General features: G+C 53.9%; 1 protein-coding gene across 1 annotated transcript in view; it reads left to right on the forward strand.

The window, feature by feature from the left end:
* The first annotated feature begins 4,471 nt into the window (after positions 1-4,471).
* Positions 4,472-24,677, forward strand: part of SP1 (Sp1 transcription factor) — a 49,722-nt gene continuing 29,516 nt past the window's right edge. Inside the window, 4 exon segments of the mRNA XM_038752848.1 lie at positions 4,472-4,507; positions 11,000-11,199; positions 15,309-16,223; positions 16,225-16,798. Coding sequence (XP_038608776.1) covers positions 4,501-4,507; positions 11,000-11,199; positions 15,309-16,223; positions 16,225-16,798 — 1,696 coding nt within the window. The 5' untranslated portion in view covers positions 4,472-4,500.

Below are 24,677 nucleotides of genomic sequence, written 5' to 3' on the forward strand. Positions count from 1 at the left end.
TAAATGCGGTTGAATGAACATAATTAACATATTGTTAATGATGGCATTTATTAAGCGCTTACTATATGCAAAGCACTGTTCTAAGAGCCGGGGAGGTTACAAGGTGATCAGGTTGTCCCACGGGAGGCTCACAGTCTTTATCCCCATTTTCCAGATGAGGTCACTGAGGCACAGAGAAGTTAACTGACTTGCCCAAAGTCACACAGCTGACAAGTGGCGGAGCAGGGATTTGAACCCATGAATGAACATAATTAACGTATTGTTAATGACGGCATTTATTAGGCGCTTACTATGGGCAAAGCACTGTTCTAAGTGCTGGGGAGGTTACAAGGTGATCAGGTTGTCCCACGGGGGTTCACAGTCAATCCCCATTTTACAGATGAGGTAACTGAGGCATAGAGAAGTTAATTGACTTGCCCAAAGTCACAAAGCTGACAAGTGGCGGAGCCGGGATTTGAACCCATGAATGAACATAATTAACATATTGTTAATGATGGCATTGATTAGGTGCTTACTATGTGCAAACCGCTGTTCTACGTGCTGGGGAAGTTACGGTGATCAGGTTGTCCCACGGTGGCAGGGGGCTCCCAGTCTTCATCCCCATTTGACAGATGAGGCAACTGAGGCCCAGAGAAGTGACTTTTCCAAAGTCACCCAGCTGACAGATGTCTCCACGCTGCTGGAGAAGCAGCATGGCTCAGTGGAAAGAGCCCAGGCTTTGGAGGCAGAGGTCATGGGTTCAAATCCCGGTTCCATCAGTCACTTCACTGCTCTGGGCCACAGTTCCCTCATCCGTAAAATGGGGATGGCCCCCCGTGGGACAACCTGATCACCTGGTAACCTCCCCAGCGCTTAGAACAGTCCTTGGCACATAGTAAGCGCTTAATAAATGCCATTATTATTATTATTAAATGGCGGAGCCGGGATTGGAACCCATGACCTCTGACTCCAAAGCCCGGGCTCTTTCCACCGAGCCACGCTGCTTCAGACTGAGCCCCCTCCTTCCCCTCCCCACAGCACCTGTCTATATTCATTCATTCATTCATTCATTCAATCGTATTTATTGAGCGCTTACTGTGTGCAGGGCACTGTACTAAGCGCTTGGGAAGTCCAAGTTGGCAACATCTAGAGCCGGTCCCTACCCAACAGCGGGCTTGCAGTCTAGAAGGGGGAGACAGACAACAAAACAAAACATATTAACAAAATAAAATAATCAGACTAAATATGTACAAATAAAATAAATAAATAGAGTAATAAATCCGTACAAACATATACATATATACAGGGGCTGTGGGGAGGGGAAGGAGGTAAGGTGGGGGGGATGGGGAGGGAGAGGAGGGGAAGAGGAAGGAGGGGGCTCAGTCTGGGAAGGCCTATATATATATGTATATATGTTTGTGCAGATTTATTACTCTATTTATGTATTTATTTTACTGATACATATTTATTCTATTTATTTTATTTTATTAATATGTTTTGTTTTGTTGTCTGTCTCCCCCTTCTAGACTGCGAGCCCGCTGTTGGGTAGGGACCGGCTCTAGATGTTGCCAACTTGTCCTTCCCAAGCGCTTAGTCCAGTGCTGTGCACACAGTAAGCGCTCAATAAATACGATTGAGTGAATGATTGAATGAATGACCGTCTCTAGATGTTGCCCACTTGGACTTCCCAAGCGCTTAGTCCAGTGCTCTGCACACAGTAAGCGCTCAATAAATACGATTGATTGATTGATTGTGGGGGCGAGGCCGTGAGGGGGCCCTCTCCATCCCCCCCGCCTTACCTCCTTCCCCTCCCCACAGCACCTGTATATATGTATTTATTACTCTATTTGTACATATTTATTCTATTCATTTTGTTTTATTATGTTTGGTTCTGTTATCTGTCTCCCCCTTCTAGACCGTGAGCCCACTGTTGGGTAGGGACCGTCTCTCTATGTTGCCAACTTGTCCTTCCCAAGCGCTTAGTCCAGTGTTCTGCACACAGCAAGCGCTCAATAAATACGATTGATTGATTGATTATTGTTATTAATATTGTTATTAATTTTATTATTATCGGGGTGTGGAGGGCAGTTCAAGGCGGGCCCGGGGGGCTGTGGGGGCAAGGTCGTGAGGGGGCCTTCTCCATCTCCCCCGCCTTACCTCCTTCCCCTCCCCACAGCACCTGTATATATGATGTTTGTAGGTATTTATTACTCTACTTATTTATTTTATTTGTACATATTTATTCTACTTATTTTGTTAATATGCTTTGTTTTGTTCTCTGCCTACCCCTTCTAGCTTGATTGAATGAATGACCGTCTCTAGATGTTGCCAACTTGTCCTTCCCAAGCGCTTAGTCCAGTGCTGTGCACACACTAAGCGCTCAATAAATACGATTGAGTGAATGATTGAATGAATGACCGTCTCTAGATGTTGCCCACTTGTCCTTCCCAAGCGCTTAGTCCAGTGCTGTGCACACACTAAGCGCTCAATAAATACGATTGAGTGAATGATTGAATGAATGACCGTCTCTAGATGTTGCCAACTTGTCCTTCCCAAGCGCTTAGTCCAGTGCTCTGCACACACTAAGCGCTCAATAAATACGATTGAGTGAATGATTGAATGAATGACCGTCTCTAGATGTTGCCAACTTGTCCTTCCCAAGCGCTTAGTCCAGTGCTCTGCACACAGCAAGCGCTCAATAAATACGACTGAATGAATTCTTCTCTATTGTTACTAATATTAATATTGTTATTAATTTTATTATTATCGGGGTGTGGAGGGCGATTCAAGGCGGGCCCGGGGGGCTGTGGGGGCGAGGCCGTGAGGGGGCCCTCTCCATCCCCCCCGCATTACCTCCTTCCCCTCCCCACATCACCTGTATATATGTATTTATTCCTCTATTTGTACATATTTATTCCTCTATTTGTACATATTTATTCTATTTATTTTATTTATGTTTGTTGTCTGTCTCCCCCTTCTAGACCGGGAGCCCACTGTTGGGTAGGGACCATCTCTAGATGTTGCCAACTTGTCCTTCCCCAGCGCTTAGTCCAGTGCTCTGCACACAGCAAGCGCTCAATAAATACGACTGAATGAATTCTTCTCTATTGTTACTAATATTAATATTGTTATTAATTTTATTATTATCGGGGTGTGGAGGGCGATTCAAGGCGGGCCCGGGGGGCTGTGGGGGCAAGGCCGTGAGGTGGCCCTCTCCATCTTCCCCGCCTTACCTCCTTCCCCTCCCCACAGCACCTGTATATATGTATGTATGTATTTATTACTTTATTTGTACATATTTATTCTATTCATTTTATCAATGTTTTGTTTTGTTGCCTGTCTCCCCCTTCTAGACCGGGAGCCCGCTGTTGGGTAGGGGACCGTCTCTATATGTTGCCAACTTGTCCTTCCCAAGCGCTTAGTCCAGCGCTCTGCACACAGCAAGCGCTCAATAAATACGATTGATTGATTATTGTTATTAATATTGTTATTAATTTTATTATTCTCGGGGTGTGGAGGGCGGTTTAAGGCGGGCCCCGGGGGGCTGTGGGGGCGAGGCCGTGAGGGGAGAGGCGGGCGCGCGGGGACAAAATGGCGTCCGGGCGGGGCGGGGTGTGGGCGGCCCCGAGCGGCGGAGGGGAGGTTTCGGGGTCCGGCGGCATGGGGCCGGGGCGGGAACCCCCTCGGCCCTCCTCCCTCCGGCCTCCCCCCGGCCTCCCCCGGCCTCCCCGGGCCTCCCCTCCCCTCCGAGGGGCCGGCACGAAGGCGGGCCGGGGCCCTCGGAGGAGAGGCAACATGGCGGCGGCCGCCCCCTCGCGCGCCTTCGAGCCCCGCCCTGGGTGGGTGGGGGGGAGACGAGGCACCGACTCTCCGGCCCCCCCCCACCCTCTCGGTCGCCGATTGGACGCCGCCCCCGTCAATCGATCCCCGGCCCCGCCCCCCCCGAGCCCTTCCGGCCAATCGGGCGCGCCCTCGCCGCCCAGCCCGAATCCCGATTGGCCGCGCCCGTAGCGCGCTCCGCGCCCCGCCTTCCCGGGCCCGGCCCCGGCCGCGATTGGCCGGCGCCACCGCCTCTGCCCGGAGGCGTCCAATCCGGGCCCCGCGGGGAGCCCGCCCGGCGCCCCATTGGCTCCCCCTTGGCGCCCCTCCCACCTCCCCTCCCCGGACCACGCCGCCCATTGGCCGTCCGGGCGCGCCCTCCCGATTGGCCGCCCGGGCCGCCCGTCCGCGGCGGGGGCCGCTCGCTCCCCTCCCTCATTGGGCGGGGCGGCGGCGGGAGGGCGGGGCTTACGGCGCGCCGCTCCCTCCCCGCCCGCCCCCCCTCCCTCCCCGTCTCTGCCCGTCCGTCCCTCCCTCCCTCCCTCCCTGTCTCTGTGTGTGAGTGCCCCCCCCACCCCCCACCCCCCCGCCGTCCGGTCGGGGTTCGCCTGCCTCGTCAGCGTCGGCGCGCGCTTGCTCGTCCCGGGCCGCCCCCGCCCCCCCCGCGGCCGGACCGGGTGAGCTCGTCCCCCCGCGGACACCATGAGCGGTAAGGACGCCACCACCGCCGGGCGGGGGGCGCCGGGGGCCGGGACCCGGGCGCGCCCGCCCAGGGGGAGGGAAGGAGGAGGGCAAGGGTCCGTCCTCCCGCCCGCCCGTCCTCCGTCCTCCCGCCCTCCGTCCGTCCGTCCGTCCGTCCTCCCGCCGCCCGCCCCGGGGGGGAGGGGGCATCCCGCCCCGTTCCCAGCCCCCAATCCGCCCCCAACCCCCCAAATCCGCCCTTTCCCCGCCCCCTCCTCCCCTCTTCCTCCTCCTCCCCCCCTCCGCCGCCCCTCCCCCTCTCCGCCTCCGCCTCCTCCCCCTTTTCCTTCCCTCCTCCTTCCTTCCCCTCCTCCCTCCTCCCTCCTCCTCCTCCCCCCTCATTCGCCCTTCCCTTGCCTCTCCCCCCTCTCCCTCCTCCTCCTTCCTTCTCCCGCCTCTCCTTTCTCCCTCCCCCACCTCCTCCCCTTCTCCCGCCTCCCCTTTCTCCCTCCTCCTCTTCCCTCCTCCTCCCTTCCCTTCCCCTCTCCCTCCTCCTGCTTCTCCTCTCCCTCCTCCTGCTTCTCCTCTCCCTCCTCCTCCTCCCTCCCCTCTCCCTCCTCTCCCTCCCCTCCCTCCTCCTCCCCCCTCTCCTGCCTCTCCTCTCCCTCCTCCTCCCCTTCTCCTGCCTCTCTCTTCTCCCTCCTCCTCGTTCCCTCCTCCTCCTCCCTCCCTTCTCCCACCTGTCCTTTCTCCCTCCTCCTCCTCCCTCCTTCTCCCCTTCTCCTGCTTCTCCTCTCCCTCCTCCCTTTCTCCTGCCTCTCCTCTCCCTCCTCATTCTCCCTCCTCCTGCCTCCCTTCTCCTGCCTCTCCTCTCCCTCCTCATTCTCCCTCCTCCTCCTTCCCTTCTCCTGCCTCTCTTCTCCCTTTTCCTTCTTCCCTCCTCCTGCCTCTCCTCTCCCTCTTCCTCCCTCCTCCTTCTCCCACCTCTCCTTTCTCCCTCCTCCTCCTCCCTCCTCCTCCCTCCCTCCTCCTCCCCCCTCCTCCCTCCCTCCTCCTCCTCCTCCCTCCCTCCTCCCTCCTCCTCTCTCCTCCTCACCTTCTCCTGCCTCTCCCTCCTCCTTCTCCCTCCTCCTTCTCCCTCCTCCTTCTCCCCTTCTCCCTCCTTCTCCCTCCTCCCCCTCCTCCCCTTCTCCTGCCTCTCCCTCCTCATTCTCCCTCCTCCTCCTCCTTCCCCTCTCCTGCCTCTCTTCTCCCTCCCTTCTCCTGCCTGTCCTCCCTTCCTTCCTTCTCCATCCCTCCACCTCTCCCTCCTCCTCCTTCCTTGCCTCTCCTCTCCCTCCTCCTCTCCCTCCTCCTCTCCCTCCTCCTCCTTCCTTCCCTCCACCCCTCCCTCCCTCCTCCTCCCTCCCCCCCCCCCCCCGCCATGTGTCTTTTACACTCCCCGCCCTCCCCACCCCCCTTTTTTGTTTTTAAATGGGCTTAGTGAAGCGCTCATTATGTGGCAAGCGCTGGGGTGGATCCTGAGGTAATCAGGCTGGGGACAGTCCCTGTCCCCGGCAGGGCGGCCAAACAGGAGGTAACTGAGGCACAGAGACGTCAAGGGACTCGCCCAAGGTCACAGGGCAGACAGGCGGCCCAGTCGGGATCGGAACCCGGGGCCTGCCGACTCCCGGGCCGGGGAGCTAACCACTGGCCCAGGCTGCTTTTTAATGACAATAATAATAATGATAGCTTTTATTAAGCGCTTACTATGTGCAAACCACTGTTCTAAGCGCCGGGGAGGTGACAAGGTGATGAGGTTGTCCCACGGTGGGGCTCACGGTCTTCATCCCCATTTTCCAGATGAGGTCACTGAGGCCCAGAGAAGTGAAGTGACTTGCCCAAAGTCACACAGCTGACAAGTGGCGGAGCCGGGATTTGAACCCATGACGCCCTTTCCCCTCCTTCCGTGCGTCTCCTACACTCCCCCCCATCTTTTTTTTTTTTTTAGGGATATTTGTTAAGCTCTTACCATGTGCCAGGCACTGTACTAAGGGACAACCTGATCACCTGGTAACCTCCCCAGCGCTTAGAACAGTGCTTTGCACATAGTAAGCGCTTAATACGTGCCATCACTGATTAATTAATTACTAAGCACTCGGGCGGTTCATGCTAGGTTGATCCCAGTCCTTGCCCATTTTAAGGAGGTGGGAACTGAGGCGGAGAGAAGCAGCGTGGCTCAGTGGAAAGAGCCCGGGCTTTGGAGTCAGAGGCCGTGGGTTCAAATCCCGGCCCCGCCACTTGTCGGCTGGGTGACTTTGGGCAAGTCACTTCACTTCTCTGGGCCTCAGTTCCCTCATCTGGAAAATGGGGATGAAGACTGGGAGCCCCCCCCCGGGGAACAACCTGATCACCTTGTAACCTCCCCAGCGCCTAGAACAGTGCTTTGCACATAGTAAGCACTTAATACATGCCATCACTAATTAATTAATTACTAAGCACTCGGGCGGGTTCAAGCTAGGTTGATCACAGTCCTTGCCCATTTTAAAGAGGTGGGAACTGAGGCGGAGAGAAGCAGCGTGGCTCAGTGGAAAGAGCCCGGGCTTTGGAGTCCGAGGCCGTGGGTTCAAATCCCGCCTCCGCCACTTGTCGGCTGGGTGACTTTGGGCAAGTCACTTCACTTCTCTGGGCCTCAGTTCCCTCATCTGGAAAATGGGGATGAAGAGTGGGAGGCCCCCCGGGGAACAACCTGATCACCTTGTAACCTCCCCAGTGCCTAGAACAGTGCTTGGCACGTAGTCGGCGCTTAATAAATGCCATCATTATTAAGTACAATGACTCATCCAAGGTCATAACAGCTTAGTACAGTGCTCTGCACATAGTAAGCGCTCAATAAATACGATTGATGATGATGATGATGACGGGTGTTCCTGACTCCAACACCGTCCCCCCATCTTTTTTTATGTTGTTTTGCTATAAACGGTATTTGTTAAGCGCTTACTATGTACCGGGCACTGCGCTAAGCGCCGGGGTGGGTAGGGACCGTCTCTAGATGTTGCCAACTTGTACTTCCCAAGCGCTTAGTACAGTGCCGTGCACACAGTAAACGCTCAATAAAGACAATTGAATAACTGTGAGCCCACCGTTGGGTCGGGACCGCCAACTTGTACTTCCCAAGCGCTTAGTACAGTGCTCTGCACACAGTAGGCGCTCAATAAATACGATTGAATGAATGAATGACACAGTCCCCATCCCATATGGAGCTCACAGTCTCCATCCCCATTTCCCAGATGAGGTCGCTGAGGCCCAGGGAAGTGACTCGCCCAAGGCCACACAGCAGACAAGCCCGCTGTTGGGTAGGGACCGTCTCTATATGTTGCCAACTTGGACTTCCCAAGCGCTTAGTCCAGTGCACACAGTAAGCGCTCAATAAATACGATTGATCGATTGGCAAGTGGCAGAGCCGGGATGTTTACTATTCTATTTATTTTATTTTGTTAATCTGTTTTGTTTTATTGTCCGTCCCCCCCTTCTAGACTGTGAGCCCGCTGTTGGGTGGGGGCCGTCTCTGTATGTTCCCAAGCGCTTAGTACAGTGCTCTGCACACAGCGCTCAATAAATACGATCGAATGAGTGACTGAATTAGAGCCCGTGACCGCCTGACTCCGGGGCCCGAGCTGAATCCCGGCTCCACCACGTGTCTGCCGTGTGACCTTGGGCAAGTCATTTAACTTCTCTGAGCCTCAGTGACCTCATCTGTAGAATGGGGATGAAGACTGTGAGCCCCCCGTGGGACAACCTGATCACCTTGTAATCTTCCCCAGCGCTTAGAGCAGAGCTTTGCACATAGTAAGCGCTTAATAAATGCCATTATTATTATTATTATTATCCGCTAGGCCTCACTGCTTCTCCAGTGCCCGTTGTTGGGTAGGGACCGTTCTCTGTCTGTTGCCGAATTGTTCTTTCCAAGCGCTTAGTACAGTGTTCTGCCCACAGTAAGCGCTCAATAGATAGGATGGAAGGAACGAATCATTCCTCAGGCGTCCCAGCTCCGGTCCCTTGTCCCATTCTCATCTGGGAATCTCCCCCCCCTGCCCCGAGGTACAGGGACCGGCTCTAATTCCCACCTGGGTGTTCTCTCCCGGTGCTTAGCACAGTGCTGCACACACAGGAAGCGCTTAATAAATACTGCTGCTATTATTATTATTATTATTAATAATATTATTATTAATTAATTATAATAATAATAATAACAATGGCATTTGTTAAGCGCTTACTATGTGCCAAGCACTGTTCTAAGCGCTGGGGGGATACAAGGTGATCAAGTTGTCCCACATGGGGCTCACGGTCTTCATCCCCGTTTTACAGATGAGGGGACTGAGGCTCAGAGAATAATAATAATAATAATAATAATAATAATAATAATAATAATAATAATGATAATAGCATTTGTTAAGCGCTTACTATGTGCCAAGCACTGTTCTAAGCGCTGGGGGGATACAAGGTGATGAGGTTGTCCCACGTGGGGCTCACGGTCTTCATCCCCGTTTTACAGATGAGGGGACTGAGGCTCAGAGAATAATAATAATAATAATAATTATGATAATAGCATTTGTTAAGTGCTTACTATGTGCCAAGCACTGTTCTAAGCGCTGGGGGGGATACAAGGTGATGAGGTTGTCCCAGGTGGGGCTCACGGTCTTCATCCCCGTTTTACAGATGAGGGGACTGAGGCTCAGAGAATAATAATAATAATAATAATGATAATAGCATTTGTTAAGTGCTTACTATGTGCCAAGCACTGTTCTAAGCGCTGGGGGGGATACAAGGTGATGAGGTTGTCCCAGGTGGGGCTCACGGTCTTCATCCCCGTTTTACAGATGAGGGGACTGAGGCTCAGAGAATAATAATAATAATAATAATTATGATAATAGCATTTGTTAAGTGCTTACTATGTGCCAAGCACTGTTCTAAGCGCTGGGGGGGGATACAAGGTGATGAGGTTGTCCCAGGTGGGGCTCACGGTCTTCATCCCCGTTTTACAGATGAGGGGACTGAGGCTCAGAGAATAATAATAATAATAATGATAATAGCATTTGTTAAGTGCTTACTATGTGCCAAGCACTGTTCTAAGCTCTGGGGGGGATACAAGGTGATGAGGTTGTCCCAGGTGGGGCTCACGGTCTTCATCCCCGTTTTACAGATGAGGGGACTGAGGCTCAGAGAATAATAATAATAATAATAATAATAATAATAATAATAATAATAATAATAACAATAATAATAATGGCATTTGTTAAGCGCTTACTATGTGCCAAGCACTGTTCTAAGCGCTGGGGGGATACAAGGTGATCAGGTTGTCCCACATGGGGCTCATGGTCTTCATCCCCATTTTACAGATGAGGAAACTGAGGCTCAGAGAATAATAATAATAATGGCATTTGTTAAGCACTTACTATGTGCAGAGCACTGTTCTAAGCACTGGGGGGGATACAAGGTGATCAGGTTGTCCCACACACGCCGCTTACGTGACTCAGCGGAAAGAGCCCGGGCTTTGGAGTCAGAGGTCATGGGTTCGAATTCTGGCTCTGCCAATTGTCAGCTGTGTGACTGTGGGCAAGTCACTTGACTTCTCTGGGCCTCAGTTCCCTCATCCGTAAAATGGGGATGAAGACTGGGAGCCCCACGTGGGACAACCCGATCAGCTTAGAACAGTAAGCGCTTAAATGCCATAATTATCCTTATTATTATTATTATTATTGAGAAGCAGCGTGGCTCAGCGGAAAGAGCCCGGGCTTGGGAATCAGAGGTCGTGGGTTCAAATCCATGCTCCGCCAACTGTCAGCTGGGTGACTTAAGCGCTTAGTACAGTGCTCTGCACACAGTAAGTGCTCAATAAATATGATTGATTGATTGATTGACTTTGGGCAAGTCACTTAACTCCTCTGGGCCTCAGTTCCCTCATCTGTAAAATGGGGATGAAGACTGTGAGCCCCCCTGCGGGACAACCTGATCACCCTGTAACCTCCCCAGCGCTTAGAACAGTGCTTTGCACATAGTAAGCGCTTAATAAACGCCATCATTATTCCCCGGGCCTCAGTGACCTCCTCTGTCAAATGGGGATGAAGACTGTGAGCCCCACGGGGGACAACCTGATCAGCTTGTGTCTCCCCCGGCGCTTAGCACAGTGCCGGGCACGTAGTGAGCGCTTACCCCACACCGTCATCGTGATTATGTTGCCAAGTTGTACTTCCCAGGCGCTTAGTACAGTGCTCTGCACAAAGTAAGTGCTCAGTAAACACGATTGATTGATTGCTCTGCACGCAGTAAGCGCTCAATAGATTATTATCGGTAGCACAATAGTTGGCACATAGTAAGCGCCGTCCCTTCATCTCTAGACCGTGAGCCCGCCGTTGGGTAGGGACCGTCTCTAGATGTTGCCAACTTGGGACTTCCCAAGCGCTTAGTACAGTGCTCTGCCCCCAGTAAGCGCCCAATAAATACGATGGATTGATTGATTGATTGATTGACCGTCCCCCAGACCAAAGCCACTCCTTGGAGGAGATGACTGCCGTGGTGAAGATCGAGAAGGGAGTCGGGAACGGCGGCAACGGGGACGGGAATGCCGGCTTCTCCCAGGCCCAGAGCGGCAGTCCGGGGAGCACCGGGAGCAGTAGCGGAGGAGCAGGAGCCGGAGGAGGAGGAGGAGGAAGCGGAGGAGGAGGAGGAGGAAGCGGCCAGGTGAGCCCCCGGAATCGCTCTGGGACCCTGGACCCCCCGGGAATTTTGCTTTTTCACTTTTTAAATGGTGTCCGATCCATTCATCCGGTCGTATTTATTGAGCGCCTACTGTGTGCCGAGCACCGGACTGCTATCTCCCTGAGCGCCGAGGGAGATACGAGATGGTAGTCACCGCGGTACTTGGGAAGTACCGTATGTTGCCAGCCTGTACCTTCCAAGCGCTCAGTACAGTGCTCTGCGCACAGGAAGCGCGCAATAAATGCGCTTACCCCACAACCTGTTGCCAACCTGTACCTTCCAAGCGCTTAGTACGGTGCTCTGCACAGAGTAAGCGCTCAAGAAATACGATTGATGATGAAGAAATGCGATTGAATGAATGAATGAATGAACAGGAAGCGCTCAATAAATGCGATTGAATGAATGAATGAATGAACAGGAAGCGCTCAATAAATGCGATTGAAGGAATGAATGAATGAACAGGAAGCGCTCAATAAATGCGATTAAGGAATGAATGAATGAATGAACAGGAAGTGCTCAATAAATGCGATTGAATGAATGAATGAATGAACAGGAAGCGCTTGATAAATGTGATTGAATGAATGAATGAATGAACAGGAAGCGCTCAATAAATGCTATTGAATGAGTGAATGAATGAACAGGAAGCGCTCAATAAATGCGATTGAATGAATGAATGAACAGGAAGCACTCAATAAATGCGATTGAATGAATGAATGAATGAACAGGACGCGCTCAATAAATGCGATTGAATGAATGAATGAATGCATGAACAGGAAGCGCTCAATAAATGCGATTGAATGAATGAATGAATGAACAGGAAGTGCTTGATAAATGTGATTGAATGAATGAATGAATGAATGAACAGGAAGCGCTCAATAAATGCGATTGAATGAATGAATGAACAGGAAGTGCTCAATAAATGCGAATGAATGAATGAATGAACAGGAAGCGCTCAATAAATGTGATTGAATGAATGAATGAATGAACAGGAAGCGCTCAATAAATGCGATTGAATGAATGAACAGGAAGCGCTCAAGAAATGCGATTGAATGAATGAATGAAGTGCTTACTATGGGCCAGCCACTGGACTTGGAACTGGGGGGGGGGGGGGGGGGGGGGGGGCGGTAACGGGGTCATCATAAGGGTAGTAGGAATTGTGGTATTTGTTAAGCGCTTACTGGGTGCCAGGCACTGTACTAAGCGCCGAGGGAGATACAAGATAATAATCATAATCATTGTGGTATTTGGTCAGTACTTACTATGGGCCAGCCACTGGACTTGGAACTGGGGGAATTACAGGTTGATCATTAGATTAGTAATAATTGTGGTATTTGTTAAGCGCTTACTGGGTGCCAGGCACTGTACTAAGCGCCGAGAGAGATACAAGATAATAATCACATAATCATTGTGGTATTTGGTCAGTACTTACTATGGGCCAGCCACTGGACTTGGAACTGGGGGAATTACAGGTTGATCATTAGATTAGTAATAATTGTGGTATTTGTTAAGCGCTTACTGTGTGCCAGGCACTTTACTAAGCGCCGAGGGAGGTACAAGATAATAATCATAATCATTGTGGTATTTGGTCAGTACTTACTATGGGCCAGCCACTGGACTTGGAACTGGGGGAATTACAGGTTAATCATTAGATTAGTAATAATTGTGGTATTTGTTAAGCGCCTACTGGGTGCCAGGCACTGTACTAAGCGCCGAGGGAGATACAAGATAATAATTGTAATAATAATTGTGGTATTTGGTCAGTACTTACTATGGGCCAGCCACTGGACTTGGAACTGGGGGAATTACAGGCTAATCATTAGATTAGTAATAATTGTGGTATTTGCTAAGTGCTTACTGGGTGCCAGGCGCTGTACTAAGCGCCGAGGGAGATACAAGATAATAATCGTAATAATAATTGTGGTATTTGGTCAGTACTTACTATGGGCCAGCCACTGGACTTGGAACTGGGGGAATTACAGGCTAATCATTAGATTAGTAATAATTGTGGTATTTGCTAAGTGCTTACTGGGTGCCAGGCGCTGTACTAAGCGCCGAGGGAGATACAAGATAATAATCGTAATAATAATTGTGGTATTTGGTAAGTACTTACTATGGCCAGCCTCTATACCCGGAATTGGGGGAATTAAAGGTTAATCATTCATTCAGTCGTATTTATTGAGCGCTTACTGTGTGCAGAGCACTGTACTAAGTGCTTTGGAAATACAAGTCATAATAGTAGGAATTGTGGTATTTGTTAAGCGCTTTCTGTGTGCCAGGCACTGTACTAAGCGCCGAGAGAGATACAAGATAATAATCATAATCATTGTGGTATTTGGTAAGTACTTACTATGGGCCAGCCACTGGATTTGGAACCGAGGGAATTACAGGTTAATTATTAGATTAGTAATAACTGTGCTATTTGTTAAGCACTTACTGTGTGCCAGGCACTGTACTAAACACCAAGGGAGATACAAGATAATAATCATAATAATTGTGGTATTTGGTAAGCACTTACCGTGGGCCAGTCACTGTATTTGGAACTGGGGGAATTATAGGTTAATCATAAGAATAGTAGGAATTGTGGTATTTAAGTGCTTACTATGTGCCAGGCATTGTACTAAGCACTGGGGGAGATAACAAGGTAATCGTCATAATAATGGTACTTGTTGGGCGCTTACTCTGTGACAGCCACTGTACTAAGTGCCAGGGCAGATGGAAGTTAATCAGGTTGGACACAGTCCATGCTTACTATGTGCTAAGCACTGTACTAAGCGCTGGGGGAGTTACAAGTTAATCATAATAATCATCATAATAATAATGATGGCATTTATTAAGCGCTTACTACGTGCAAAGCACTGTACTAAGTGCCGGGGGAGTTACACGTTAATCAGAATAATAATAATAATGATGATGGCATTTATTAAGCGCTTACTATGTGCAAAGCACTGTTCTAAGCGCTGGGGAGGTTACAAGGTTATCAGGTTGTCCCACGGGGGGCTCACAGTCTTAATCCCCATTTTCCAGATGGGGTAACTGAGGCCCAGAGAATAATAATGATGGTATTTATTAAGCGCTTACTATGTGCAAAGCACTGTTCTAAGCGCTGGGGGGGAATCCAAGGTGATCGGGTTGTCCCACGTGGGGCTCACAGTCGAATTTATTGAGCGCTTGCTGTGTGCAGAGCACTGTACTAAGCGCTTGGGAAGTCCAAGTTGGCAACATCTAGAGACGGTCATTCATTCATTCATTCAATTGTATTTATTGAGCGCTTACTGTGTGCAGAGCACTGTACTAAGCGCTTGGTCCCTACAGTGTAGCTCAGTGGAAAGAGCCCGGGCTTTGGAGTCAGAGGTCACAGGTTCAAATCCCGGCTCCGCCACTTGTCAGCTGGGTGACTTTGGGCCAGTCACTTCGCTTCTCTGGGCCTCAGTTCCCTCATCCGGAAAATGGGGATGAAGATTGTGAGCCCCACGGGGGACAACCAAGCGGCGTGGCTCAGTGGAAAGAGCCCGGTCTTTGGAGGCAGAGGCCACGGGTTCAAATCCCGACTCCGCCACTTGTCAGCTGGGTGACTTTGGGCCAGTCACGTCGCTCCTCTGGGCCTCAGTTCCCTCATCCGGAAGATGGGGATGAAGACCGGGAGCCCCACGGGGGACAACCTGATCACCTTGCATCTCAGTGCGTTGCACATAGTAAGCGCTTAACAAATACCAGCATTATTATTATTATTACATTACCCAACAGCGGGCTCACAGTCTAGAAGAATGGTGAGCGCTTAAATAATAATGGCATTTATTAAGCGCTTACTATGTGCAAAGCACTGTTTTAAGCGCCGGGGAGGTTGCAAGGTGATCAGGTTGTCCCACCGGGGGTGGGGGGCTCCCAGCCTTCACCCCCATTTTCCAGATGAGGGAACTGAGGCCCAGAGAAGTGAAGCGGCTCGCCCAAAGTCACCCAGCCGATAATAGGCAGAGCTGGGATTTGAACCCGCCGAGCCACGCTGGTGGTGTTACTGTTGTGACTCCGAGCTGGCTGTGACCCCCCGCCCCCCCCCCCCCCCCCCCCCCCCGCCCCGTCGTGTCTCCGAGCAGGATTCGCAGCCGAGCCCCCTGGCCTTGCTGGCGGCCACCTGCAGCCGCATCGAGTCGCCCAACGACAACAGCAACGCCTCGCAGGGCTCCTCCGGCCAGGCGGCGGGCACCGCGGGCGAGCTGGACCTGGCGGCGGCCGCCCAGCTGGCGCAGGGCTCCAACGGCTGGCAGATCGTCTCGGCCGCGGCCCCCGCCAAGGAGCCGGCGGCCGGCGGGGCCGGGGACCCGTCCCCCAAGGCGCGGCCGCTGGCGGGCGGCCAGTACGTGGTGGCCACCACGGCGGCGGCGGCGGCCCAGGGCCCCGGCCAGCCGGTGCTGGCGGGCCTGCCCGGGGTGATGCCCAACATCCAGTACCAGGTGATCCCCCAGTTCCAGACGGTGGACGGGCAGCAGCTGCAGCTGGCGGCCACGGCGGCGGGCGCCCCGGTGGCCCCGGACGGGGCCGGGGGCCACATCCAGATCCTCCCCGGGGCCAACCAGCAGATCATCACCAACCGGGGCAGCGGGGGCAACATCATCGCCGCCATGCCCAACCTCCTGCAGCAGGCCGTGCCCCTGCAGGGCCTGGCCAACAACGTCCTGGCCGGCCAGGCCCAGTACGTGGCCAACGTGCCCGTGGCCCTCAACGGCAACATCACCCTGCTGCCCGTCAACAGCGTGGCGGCCTCCCTGGCGCCCGGCTCGCAGCCGGCCGTGGCGCTGAGCGGCTCGGGGGGCCAGGAGGGCGGGCCGCCGCCGGCCACCTCCGGCTCGGCCGCCGCCGCTGCCCAGCCCGGCTCGGGCCCCTTCTTCACCAACGCCAACAGCTACCCCGCCACGGCCGCCACGGCCAGCGGCAGCGCGGGCGGGCTGGGCTTCGCGGCGGCCCCCGCGGCCCGCCGGGGACGCGGCGGCGGCGGCGGCGGCGGCGGCGGCGCTGACCCTGCCGCCGGCCGTGCCCAAGGAGGGCGAGGGCGGGCCGGCGGCCCAGCCGCCCCAGCAGATCCTCATCCAGCCGCAGCTGGTCCAGGGGGGCCAGGCCATCCAGACCCTGCAGGCCGCCCCGCTGACCGGCCAGACCTTCGCCCCCGAGGCCCTGCAGAACCTGCAGCTGCAGGCCGTGCCCAACTCGGGCCCCATCCTCATCCGCACGCCCACCGTGGGGCCCAACGGGCAGGTGAGCTGGCAGACCATCCAGCTGCAGAACCTGCAGGTGCAGAATCCCCAGGCCCAGACCATCACGCTGGCACCCATGCAGGGCGTCACGCTGGGCCAGGCCGCGGGCGCCGCCCCCGCCGCGGGCGGCGCGGCCGGCGGCGGGGCGGCCGGGGGCGGCACCCTGACGCCCATCGCCTCGGCCGCCTCCATCCCCGCGGGCACCGTCACCGTCAACGCCGCCCAGCTGTCCTCCGTGCCCGGCCTGCAGACCATCAACCTCAGCGCGCTGAGCGCCTCGGGCATCCAAGTCCACCAGCTGTCCGGCCTGCCCCTCACCATCGCCAACGCCACCGGTGAGTCGCGGCGGGGCCGGGGAGGGGGGTCCGGGGCTCCCTTCGCCCATCCGCGGGGCCGCCCCCCGTTAGGGGACGGCCAAGGGAGACGGTGCCCGGAGGCTGAATCCGGTGACGGTGTGGGTTAGGCGCCTACTATGCATCAGGCGCTGTGCCCAGTGCCAGGGCGGGCACGAGTCCCCGTGAGTCGCGGCGGCGGGGCTGCCCCCCGTTAGGAGTCGGCGAAGGGAGACGGCGCCCGGAGGCTGAATCCGGTGACGGTGTGGGTTAGGCGCCTACTGTGTGTCAGGCGCTGTGTCCAGCGCCAACCCGGGCACGAGTCCCCATCCCCGTTTCACCAACAAGGGAACCAAAGCCCGCAGCAGTGAAGCGCCTTGGCCGGGGTCTCGACTGTGGTATTTGGGTGCTTACTACGTGCCGGGCACTGTACTGGGAAGAGCCCGGGCTTTGGAGTCCGAGGTCATGGGTTCGAATCCCGGCTCTGCCACATGTCTGCTGTATGACCTTAGGGAAGTCACTTCACTTCTCTGAGCCTCAGTTCCCTCATCTGGAAAATGGGGATTAAGACTGTGAGCCCCCCGTGGGACAACTTGATCACCTTGTATTCCCCCCCAGCGCTTAGAACAGTGCTCTGCACATAGTAAGCGCTTAACAAATGCCATCATTATTATTATTATTACTACTATGCGCTGTGCCCAGCGCCGGAGCGGGCACAAGTCCCCATCCCCGTTTCACCGACGAGGGAACCGAGGCCCGGAGCAGTGAAGCGCCTTGGCCGGGGTCTCGACTGTGGTATTTGGGTGCTTACTACGTGCCCGGCCCTGTACTGGAAAGAGCCCGGGCTTTGGAGTCCGAGGTCGTGGGTTCTAATCCCGGCTCCACCACTGGTCAGCTGGGTGACTTGGGGTAAGTCACTTCTCTTCCCTGTGCCTCAGTGACCTGATCTGGAAAATGGGGATCATCATCATCATCAATCGTATTTATTGAGCGCTTACTATGTGCAGAGCACTGTACTAAGCGCTTGGGAAGTACAAGTTGGCAACATCTAGAGACAGTCCCTACCCAACAGTGGGCTCACAGTCTGAAAGGGGGAGACAGAGAACAAAACCAAACATACTAACAAAATAAAATAAATAGAATAGATATGTACAAGTAAAATAAATAAATAGAGTAATAAATATGTACAAACATATATACATCTATCCAGGTGCTGTGGGGAAGGGAAGGAGGTAAGATGGGGGGGATGGAGAGGGGGACAAGGGGGAGAGGAAGGAAGGGGCTCAGTCTGGGAAGGCCTCCTGGAGGAGGTGAGCTTAAATTGAGTAATAAATATGTACAAACATATACCACTTGTCAGCTGTGTGACTTTGGGCAAGTCACTTAACTTCTCTGGGCCTCAGTTACCCATCTGTAAACTGGGAGCCCCCTGAGGGACAACCTGATTGCCTTGTAACCTCCCCGGCGCTTAGAACGGTGCTGGGCACATAGTAAGCACTTAACAAATGCCATTATTATTATTATTATTATTATTATTATTATTATTATTATTCTGTGGGCGACAGGCTTCGGAGTCAGAGGACCTGGGTTCGCATCCCAGCTCCGACGCTCGCCCAGCGTCCGTGACCTTGAGCGAGTGGCTTCTCGTCCCCGGGCCTCAGTTTCCTCGATCGGAAAGACGGGGGGCGAGGACTGGTATTGGGAGACGGGGGGACCCACCTGTCACCAGACGGAGCGCCAACGGATCGGGGCCGTTAATAATAATCGTGGCGTTTATTAAGCGCTCACTACATGCCAGCACTGTTGTGTGTGCTGGGGGAATTGCCAGTTAATCAGGTTGGACCCAGTCCCTGGCCCACGGGGGGCTCGCACTCTTAATCCCCATTGTGCAGATGAGGAAACTGAGTCACAGAGAAGTAAGAATGATAATTGTGACATTTGTTAAGCACTTACGACGTGCCGGGCACTGTACTTAGCGCTGGGGTGGATCCAGGCGAGTCGGGTCAGACTGTGGGGCTCATGGTCTCCATCCCCGTTTTCCAGATGAGGGAACCGAGGCCCAGAGAAGTGAAGTGACCGGCCCAAGGTCACACAGCGGATATGCGGTGGAGCCAGGATAATAATAATGGTGGTATTTGCTAGGCGCTTACTATGTGCCAAGCACTGTTCTAAGCGCTGGGGAGGTTACAAGGTGATCAGGTTGTCCCACGGGGGGCTCACAGTCTTCATCCCCATTTGACAGATGAGGGAACTGAGTCCCAGAGAATGGAAGTGACCGGCCCGAGGTCACACAGCAGATATGCGGCGAAGCCGGAATAACAATAATGATGATATTTGTTGAGCGCTTACTATGTGCCAAGCACTGTTCTAAGCGCTGGGGAGGTTACAAGGTGATCACGTGGTCCTACGGGGGGCTGACAGTCTTCATCCCCATTTGACAGATGAGGGAACCGAGGCCCAGAAGAGTGAAGTGACCGGCCCAAGGTCACACAGCAGATATGCGGCGGAGCCGGGATAATAATAATGATGGTATTTGCTAAGCGCTTACTATGTGCCAAGCACTGTTCTAAGCGCTGGGGAGGTTACAAGGTGATCAGGTTGTCCCCCGGGGGGCTCCCGGTCTTCATCCCCATTTGACAGATGAGGGAACCGAGGCCCAGAGAGGTGACGTGACTTGCCCAAAGTCACCCAGCTGGCAGAGCCGGGATTTGAACCCGTGACCTCCGACTCCAAAGCCCGGGCTCTCTCCGCTGAGCCACGCTGCTGCTGCTGCTGCTGCCGCCGCTGAGCCAGGCCCGGGCTGTAGCCATCGGGCCGCGCCGCTTCCCAGCGGGTTGGGAATTTTGAATGTTTTTTTTTTAATGGCATTTATTAAGCGCTTACTATGTGCCAAGCACTGTTCTAAGCGCCGGGGAGGATACAAGGTGATCAGGTTGTCCCGCGTGGGGCTCACGGTCTTAATCCCCCATTTTCCAGATGAGGGAATGAGGCCCAGAGAAGTGAAGTGGCTTGCCCAAAGTCACCCAGCTGACAATTGGCGGAGCCGGGATTCGAACCCGTGACCTCGGACTCCAAAGCCCTGGCTCTTTCCCACTGAGCCACGCTGCTTCTCTGTTTTCGACTTGGGGGGTGTTTGGGTGGTCGCCCCTCCGCCCGGGGAGACGGGAAGCCGGGGCACGGCCCTGACCCGGGCCCGGCCCCGTCCGCCAGGATGTTGAGGACGTCTCGGGGGATACCAGAGTTGCGCCTCCGACCGGGGCGAGTCCGTTCTGCTTGGCGGGGCGCGTCTGGGGGTGCGGATACACCGGCTCGGGGGTACCGGGGGCGTCTCCCAAAGGGCTGGGGTCGCCGCCTCATCCGCTCCGTGACCGCTGACTTCCTGAGGTGATGGGCTTCCTCTCCCTTCAATAATAATCATCATAATAATGGCATTTATTAAGCGCTTACTACGTGCACAGCACCGTTCTAAGCGCTGGGGAGGTTACAAGGTGATCAGGTGGTCCCTCGGGGGGCTCACAGTCTTCATCCCCATTTGACAGAGGAGGGAACTGAGGCCCAGAGAAGTGAAGGGACTTGCCCAGAGTCACCCGGCTGACAGGTGGCGGAGCCGGGATTTGAACCCATGACCTCTTGACTCCGCAGCCCGGGCTCAATCAGTCAGTCAGTCGATCGTAGTGATTGAGCGCTTACTGTGTGCAGAGCACTGGCCTAAGCGCTTGGGAAGTCCAAGTTGGCAACATCTAGAGATGGGCCCTACCCAACAGCGGGCTCACAGGCTAGAAGGGGGAGACAGAGAACAAAACCAAACATATTAACAAAATAAAATAAATAGAATAGATAAGCGCTTAGTACAGTGCTCTGCACATAGTAAGCACTCAATAAATACGATTGATGATAAGTACAAGTAAAATAAGTAGAGTAATAAATATGTACAAACATATATACATACCCACTTGTTCATTCATTCAGTGGTATTTATCAATTCATTCATCCACTCCATCGTATTTATTGAGCGCTTCCCGTGTGCAGAGCACTGGACTAAGCGCTTGGGAAGTCCAAGTTGGCAACATCTAGAGGCGGTCCCTACCCGACAGCGGGCTCTGTATGTTGCCGACTTGGACTTCCCAAGCGCTTAGTCCAGTGCTCTGCACACAGTAAGCGCTCAATAAATACGATTGAATGAATGCGTGAATGAGCCCACTGTTGGGTAGGGACCGTCTCTACACGTTGCCGACTTGTACTTCCCAAGCGCTTAGTACAGTGCTCTGCACGCAGTAAGTGCTCAATCAATATGAATGAATGAATGAGCCCGCTGTTGGGTAGGGACCGTCTCTATATGTTGCCAACTTGTCCTTCCCAAGCGCTTAGTACAGTGCTCTGCACACAGTAAGCGCTCAATAAATACGATTGAATGAATGAATGAAAGAAGCAAATCCCATCCTTCCTCCATCTTCAGGGCCCCCTTCCAATGTTCCAAGTGGCTTTTAATAATAATAATAATAATGATGATGGCATTTGTTAAGCGCTTACTATGTGCAAAGCACTGTTCTAAGCGCTGGGAGGGGGTACAATAAGTTGTCCCACATGGGGCTCACAGTCTTAATCCCCATTTTTACAATTTTTACATTGTACACTTTTACATTTTTCTGATTAATCCCACCTCCTGGTTCCACCGCTGCATTCACCGGCTGAGGTAATTGAGGTGAAATCAGTCAATCGTATTTATTGAGCGCTTACTGTGTGCAGAGCACTGGACTAAGCGCTTGGGAAGTACAAGTTGGCAATGAAACGGTCAGTGTTATGAAATCATCATAATAATAATAATGTTGGTATTTGTTCATTCATTCAATCGTATTTATTGAGCGCTTACTGTGTGTAGCCCACTGTTGGGTAGGGACTGTCTCTATGCGATGCCAATTTGTACTTCCCAAGCGCTTAGTACAGTGCTCTGCACATAGTAAGCGCTCAATAAATACGATTGATTGATTGATTGATTGATTGTAGAGCACTGTACTAAGCGCTTGGGAAGTACAAGTTGGCAACATATAGAGATGGTCCCTACTCAACAGCGGGCTCACAGTCGAGAAGGGGGAGACAGAGAACAAAGCAAAACATATTAACAAAATAAAATAAATAGAATAAATATGGACAAATAAAATAGAGTACTAAATGCATACAAACATGTACAGGTACTGTGGGGAGGGGAAGGAGGTAAGGGGGTGGTGGGGAGGGGGAAGGCTCGTACTTATTGAGCGCTTACTCTGTGCAGAGCACTCTACGGTGGGTGTCGAGACTGGGAGGTCCATGCGGGACGGGGGCCGCGTCCAACCCGCTTGGGTCGTATGGACCCCGTCGCTTAGTCCAGCGCCCAGTACATAGTCAGCGCTTGAGAAATACCGTTAAAAAGCAGAAGACCGGCTTGGTTTCCGGTCCCCCGTTGACCAAGCGGGCCGGCCCCGTCGTCGCGGGGTTCCCGGTGTGGGCCGGCCCTCCGCCAGGAGGAAGTTTCCGCCCTTCCCAGACTAGCCGCTCAGCACAGTGACAGTAGGCCGCACGCCGCCTCGTCTCCCTCTCCCCGGGGCCGTCTCTCTGCCTTTGGGGCTGTATCTCTGCTTCTGTCTCCATGTCTCTGCTTCTGTCTCCTTGTCTCTGGGGCTGTCTGTCTCTGGGGCTGTCTCTCTGCCTCTGGGGCTGTGTCCTCATCTCTGGTTCTGTCTCCTTGTCTCTGGGGCTGTCTGTCGTCTCTGGGGCTGTCTCCTTGTCTCTGGGGCTGTCTCTCTATCTCTGGCTCTGTCTCCTCATCTCTGGGGCTCTGTCTCCTCATCTCTGGGGCTGTCTCCTCATCCCTGGGGCTGTCTCTCTGCGTCTGGGGTTGTGCCCTCATCTCTGGGGCTGTCTCCTTGTCTCTGGCGCTGTCTCTCCCTATCTCTGGTTCTGTCTCCCCGTCTCTGGGGCTGTCTCCTCATCCCTGGGGCTGTCTCTCTCTCTCTGGGGCCGTCTCTCTACCTCTGGGGTTGTGTCCTCATCTCTGGTTCTGTCTCCGTGTCTCTGGGGTTCTGTCTCCGTGTCTCTGGGGCTGTCTCCCTATCTCTGGTTCTGTCTCCTCATCCCTGGGGCTGTCTCTCTGTCTCTGGGGCTATCTCTCTGCCTCTGAGGCTGTATCCTCATCTCTGGTTCTGTCTCCTTGTCTCTGGGGCGGTCTCTCTATCTCTGGCTCTGTCTCATCATCTCTGGGGCTGTCTCCTCATCCCTGGGGCTGTCTCTCTCTCTCTGGGGCCGTCTCTCTACCTCTGGGGTTGTGTCCTCATCTCTGGTTCTGTCTCCGTGTCTCTGGGGTTCTGTCTCCGTGTCTCTGGGGCTGTCTCCTTGTCTCTGGGGCTGTCTCCCTATCTCTGGTTCTGTCTCCTCATCCCTGGGGCTGTCTCTCTGTCTCTGGGGCTATCTCTCTGCCTCTGAGGCTGTGTCCTCATCTCTGGTTCTGTCTCCTTGTCTCTGGGGCTGTCTCCTTGTCTCTGGGGCGGTCTCTCTATCTCTGGCTCTGTCTCATCATCTCTGGGGCTCTGTCTCCTCATCTCTGGGGCTGTCTCTCTCTCTCTGGGGCTGTCTCTCTGCCTCTGGGGTTGTGTCCTCATCTCTGGTTCTGTCTCCGTGTCTCTGGGGTTGTCTGTCTCTGGGGCTGTCTCCTTGTCTCTGGGGCGGTCTCCCTATCTCTGGTTCTGTCTCCTCATCCCTGGGGCTGTCTCTCTGTCTCTGGGGCTATCTCTCTGCCTCTGGGGCTGTGTCCTCATCTCTGGTTCTGTCTCCTTGTCTCTGGGGCTGTCTCCTTGTCTCTGGGGCAGTCTCTCTATCTCTGGCTCTGTCTCCTCATCTCTGGGGCTCTGTCTCCTCATCTCTGGGGCTGTCTCCTCATCCCTGGTTTTGTCTCTCTGCGTCTGGGATTGTGCCCTCATCTCTGGTTCTGTCTCCTTGTCTCTGGGGCTGTCTCTCCCTATCTCTGGTTCTGTCTCCCCGTCTCTGGGGCTGTCTCCTCATCCCTGGGGCTGTCTCTCTCTCTCTCTCTGGGGCCGTCTCTCTGCCTCTGGGGTTGTGTCCTCATCTCTGGTTCTGTCTCCGTGTCTCTGGGGTTGTCTGTCTCTGGGGCTGTTTCCCTGTCTCTGGGGCTGTCTCCCTATCTCTGGTTCTGTCTCCTCATCTCTGGGGCTGTCTCCTCATCTATGGGGCTGTCTCTCTGTCTCTGGGGCTGTGTCATCTCTGGTTCTGTCTCCGTGTCTCTGGGGTTGTCTGTCTCTGGGGCTGTTTCCCTGTCTCTGGGGCTGTCTCCCTGTCTCTGGTTCTGTCTCCTCATCCCTGGGGCTGTCTCCCTCTCTCTGGGGCTGTCTCTCTGGGGCTGAGTCCTCATCTCTGGTTCTGTCTCTTTGTCTCTGGGGCTGTCTCCTTGTCTCTGGGGCTATCTCCCTATCTCTGGTTCTGTCTCTTTGTCTCTGGGGCTGTCTCCTTGTCTCTGGTTCTATCTCCCTATCTCTGGTTCTGTCTCCTTGTCTCTGGGGCTGTCTCCTTGTCTCTGGGGCTATCTCCCTATCTCTGGTTTTGTCTCCTCATCTCTGGGGCTGTGTCCTTGTCTCTGAGGCTGTCTCCCTATCTCTGGTTCTGTCACCTCATCTCTGGGGCTGTCTCATCTCTGGGTGTCCTCATCTCTGGTTCTGTCTCCTTGTCTCGGGGCTGTCTCTCTGTCTCTGGGGCTGTCTCCTCATCCCTGGGGCTACCTCCTTGTCTCTGGGACTATGTCCTCCTCTCTAGGGCTATCTCCTCATATCTGGGCCTATCTCCCTCTCTCTGGGGCTGTCTCTCTGGGGCTTTATCCTCATCTCTGGTTCTGTCTCAT

Source organism: Tachyglossus aculeatus, chromosome 10 (genome assembly GCF_015852505.1).
Source record: "Tachyglossus aculeatus isolate mTacAcu1 chromosome 10, mTacAcu1.pri, whole genome shotgun sequence".
In the NCBI taxonomy this organism is placed as follows: Eukaryota; Metazoa; Chordata; class Mammalia; order Monotremata; family Tachyglossidae; genus Tachyglossus; species Tachyglossus aculeatus.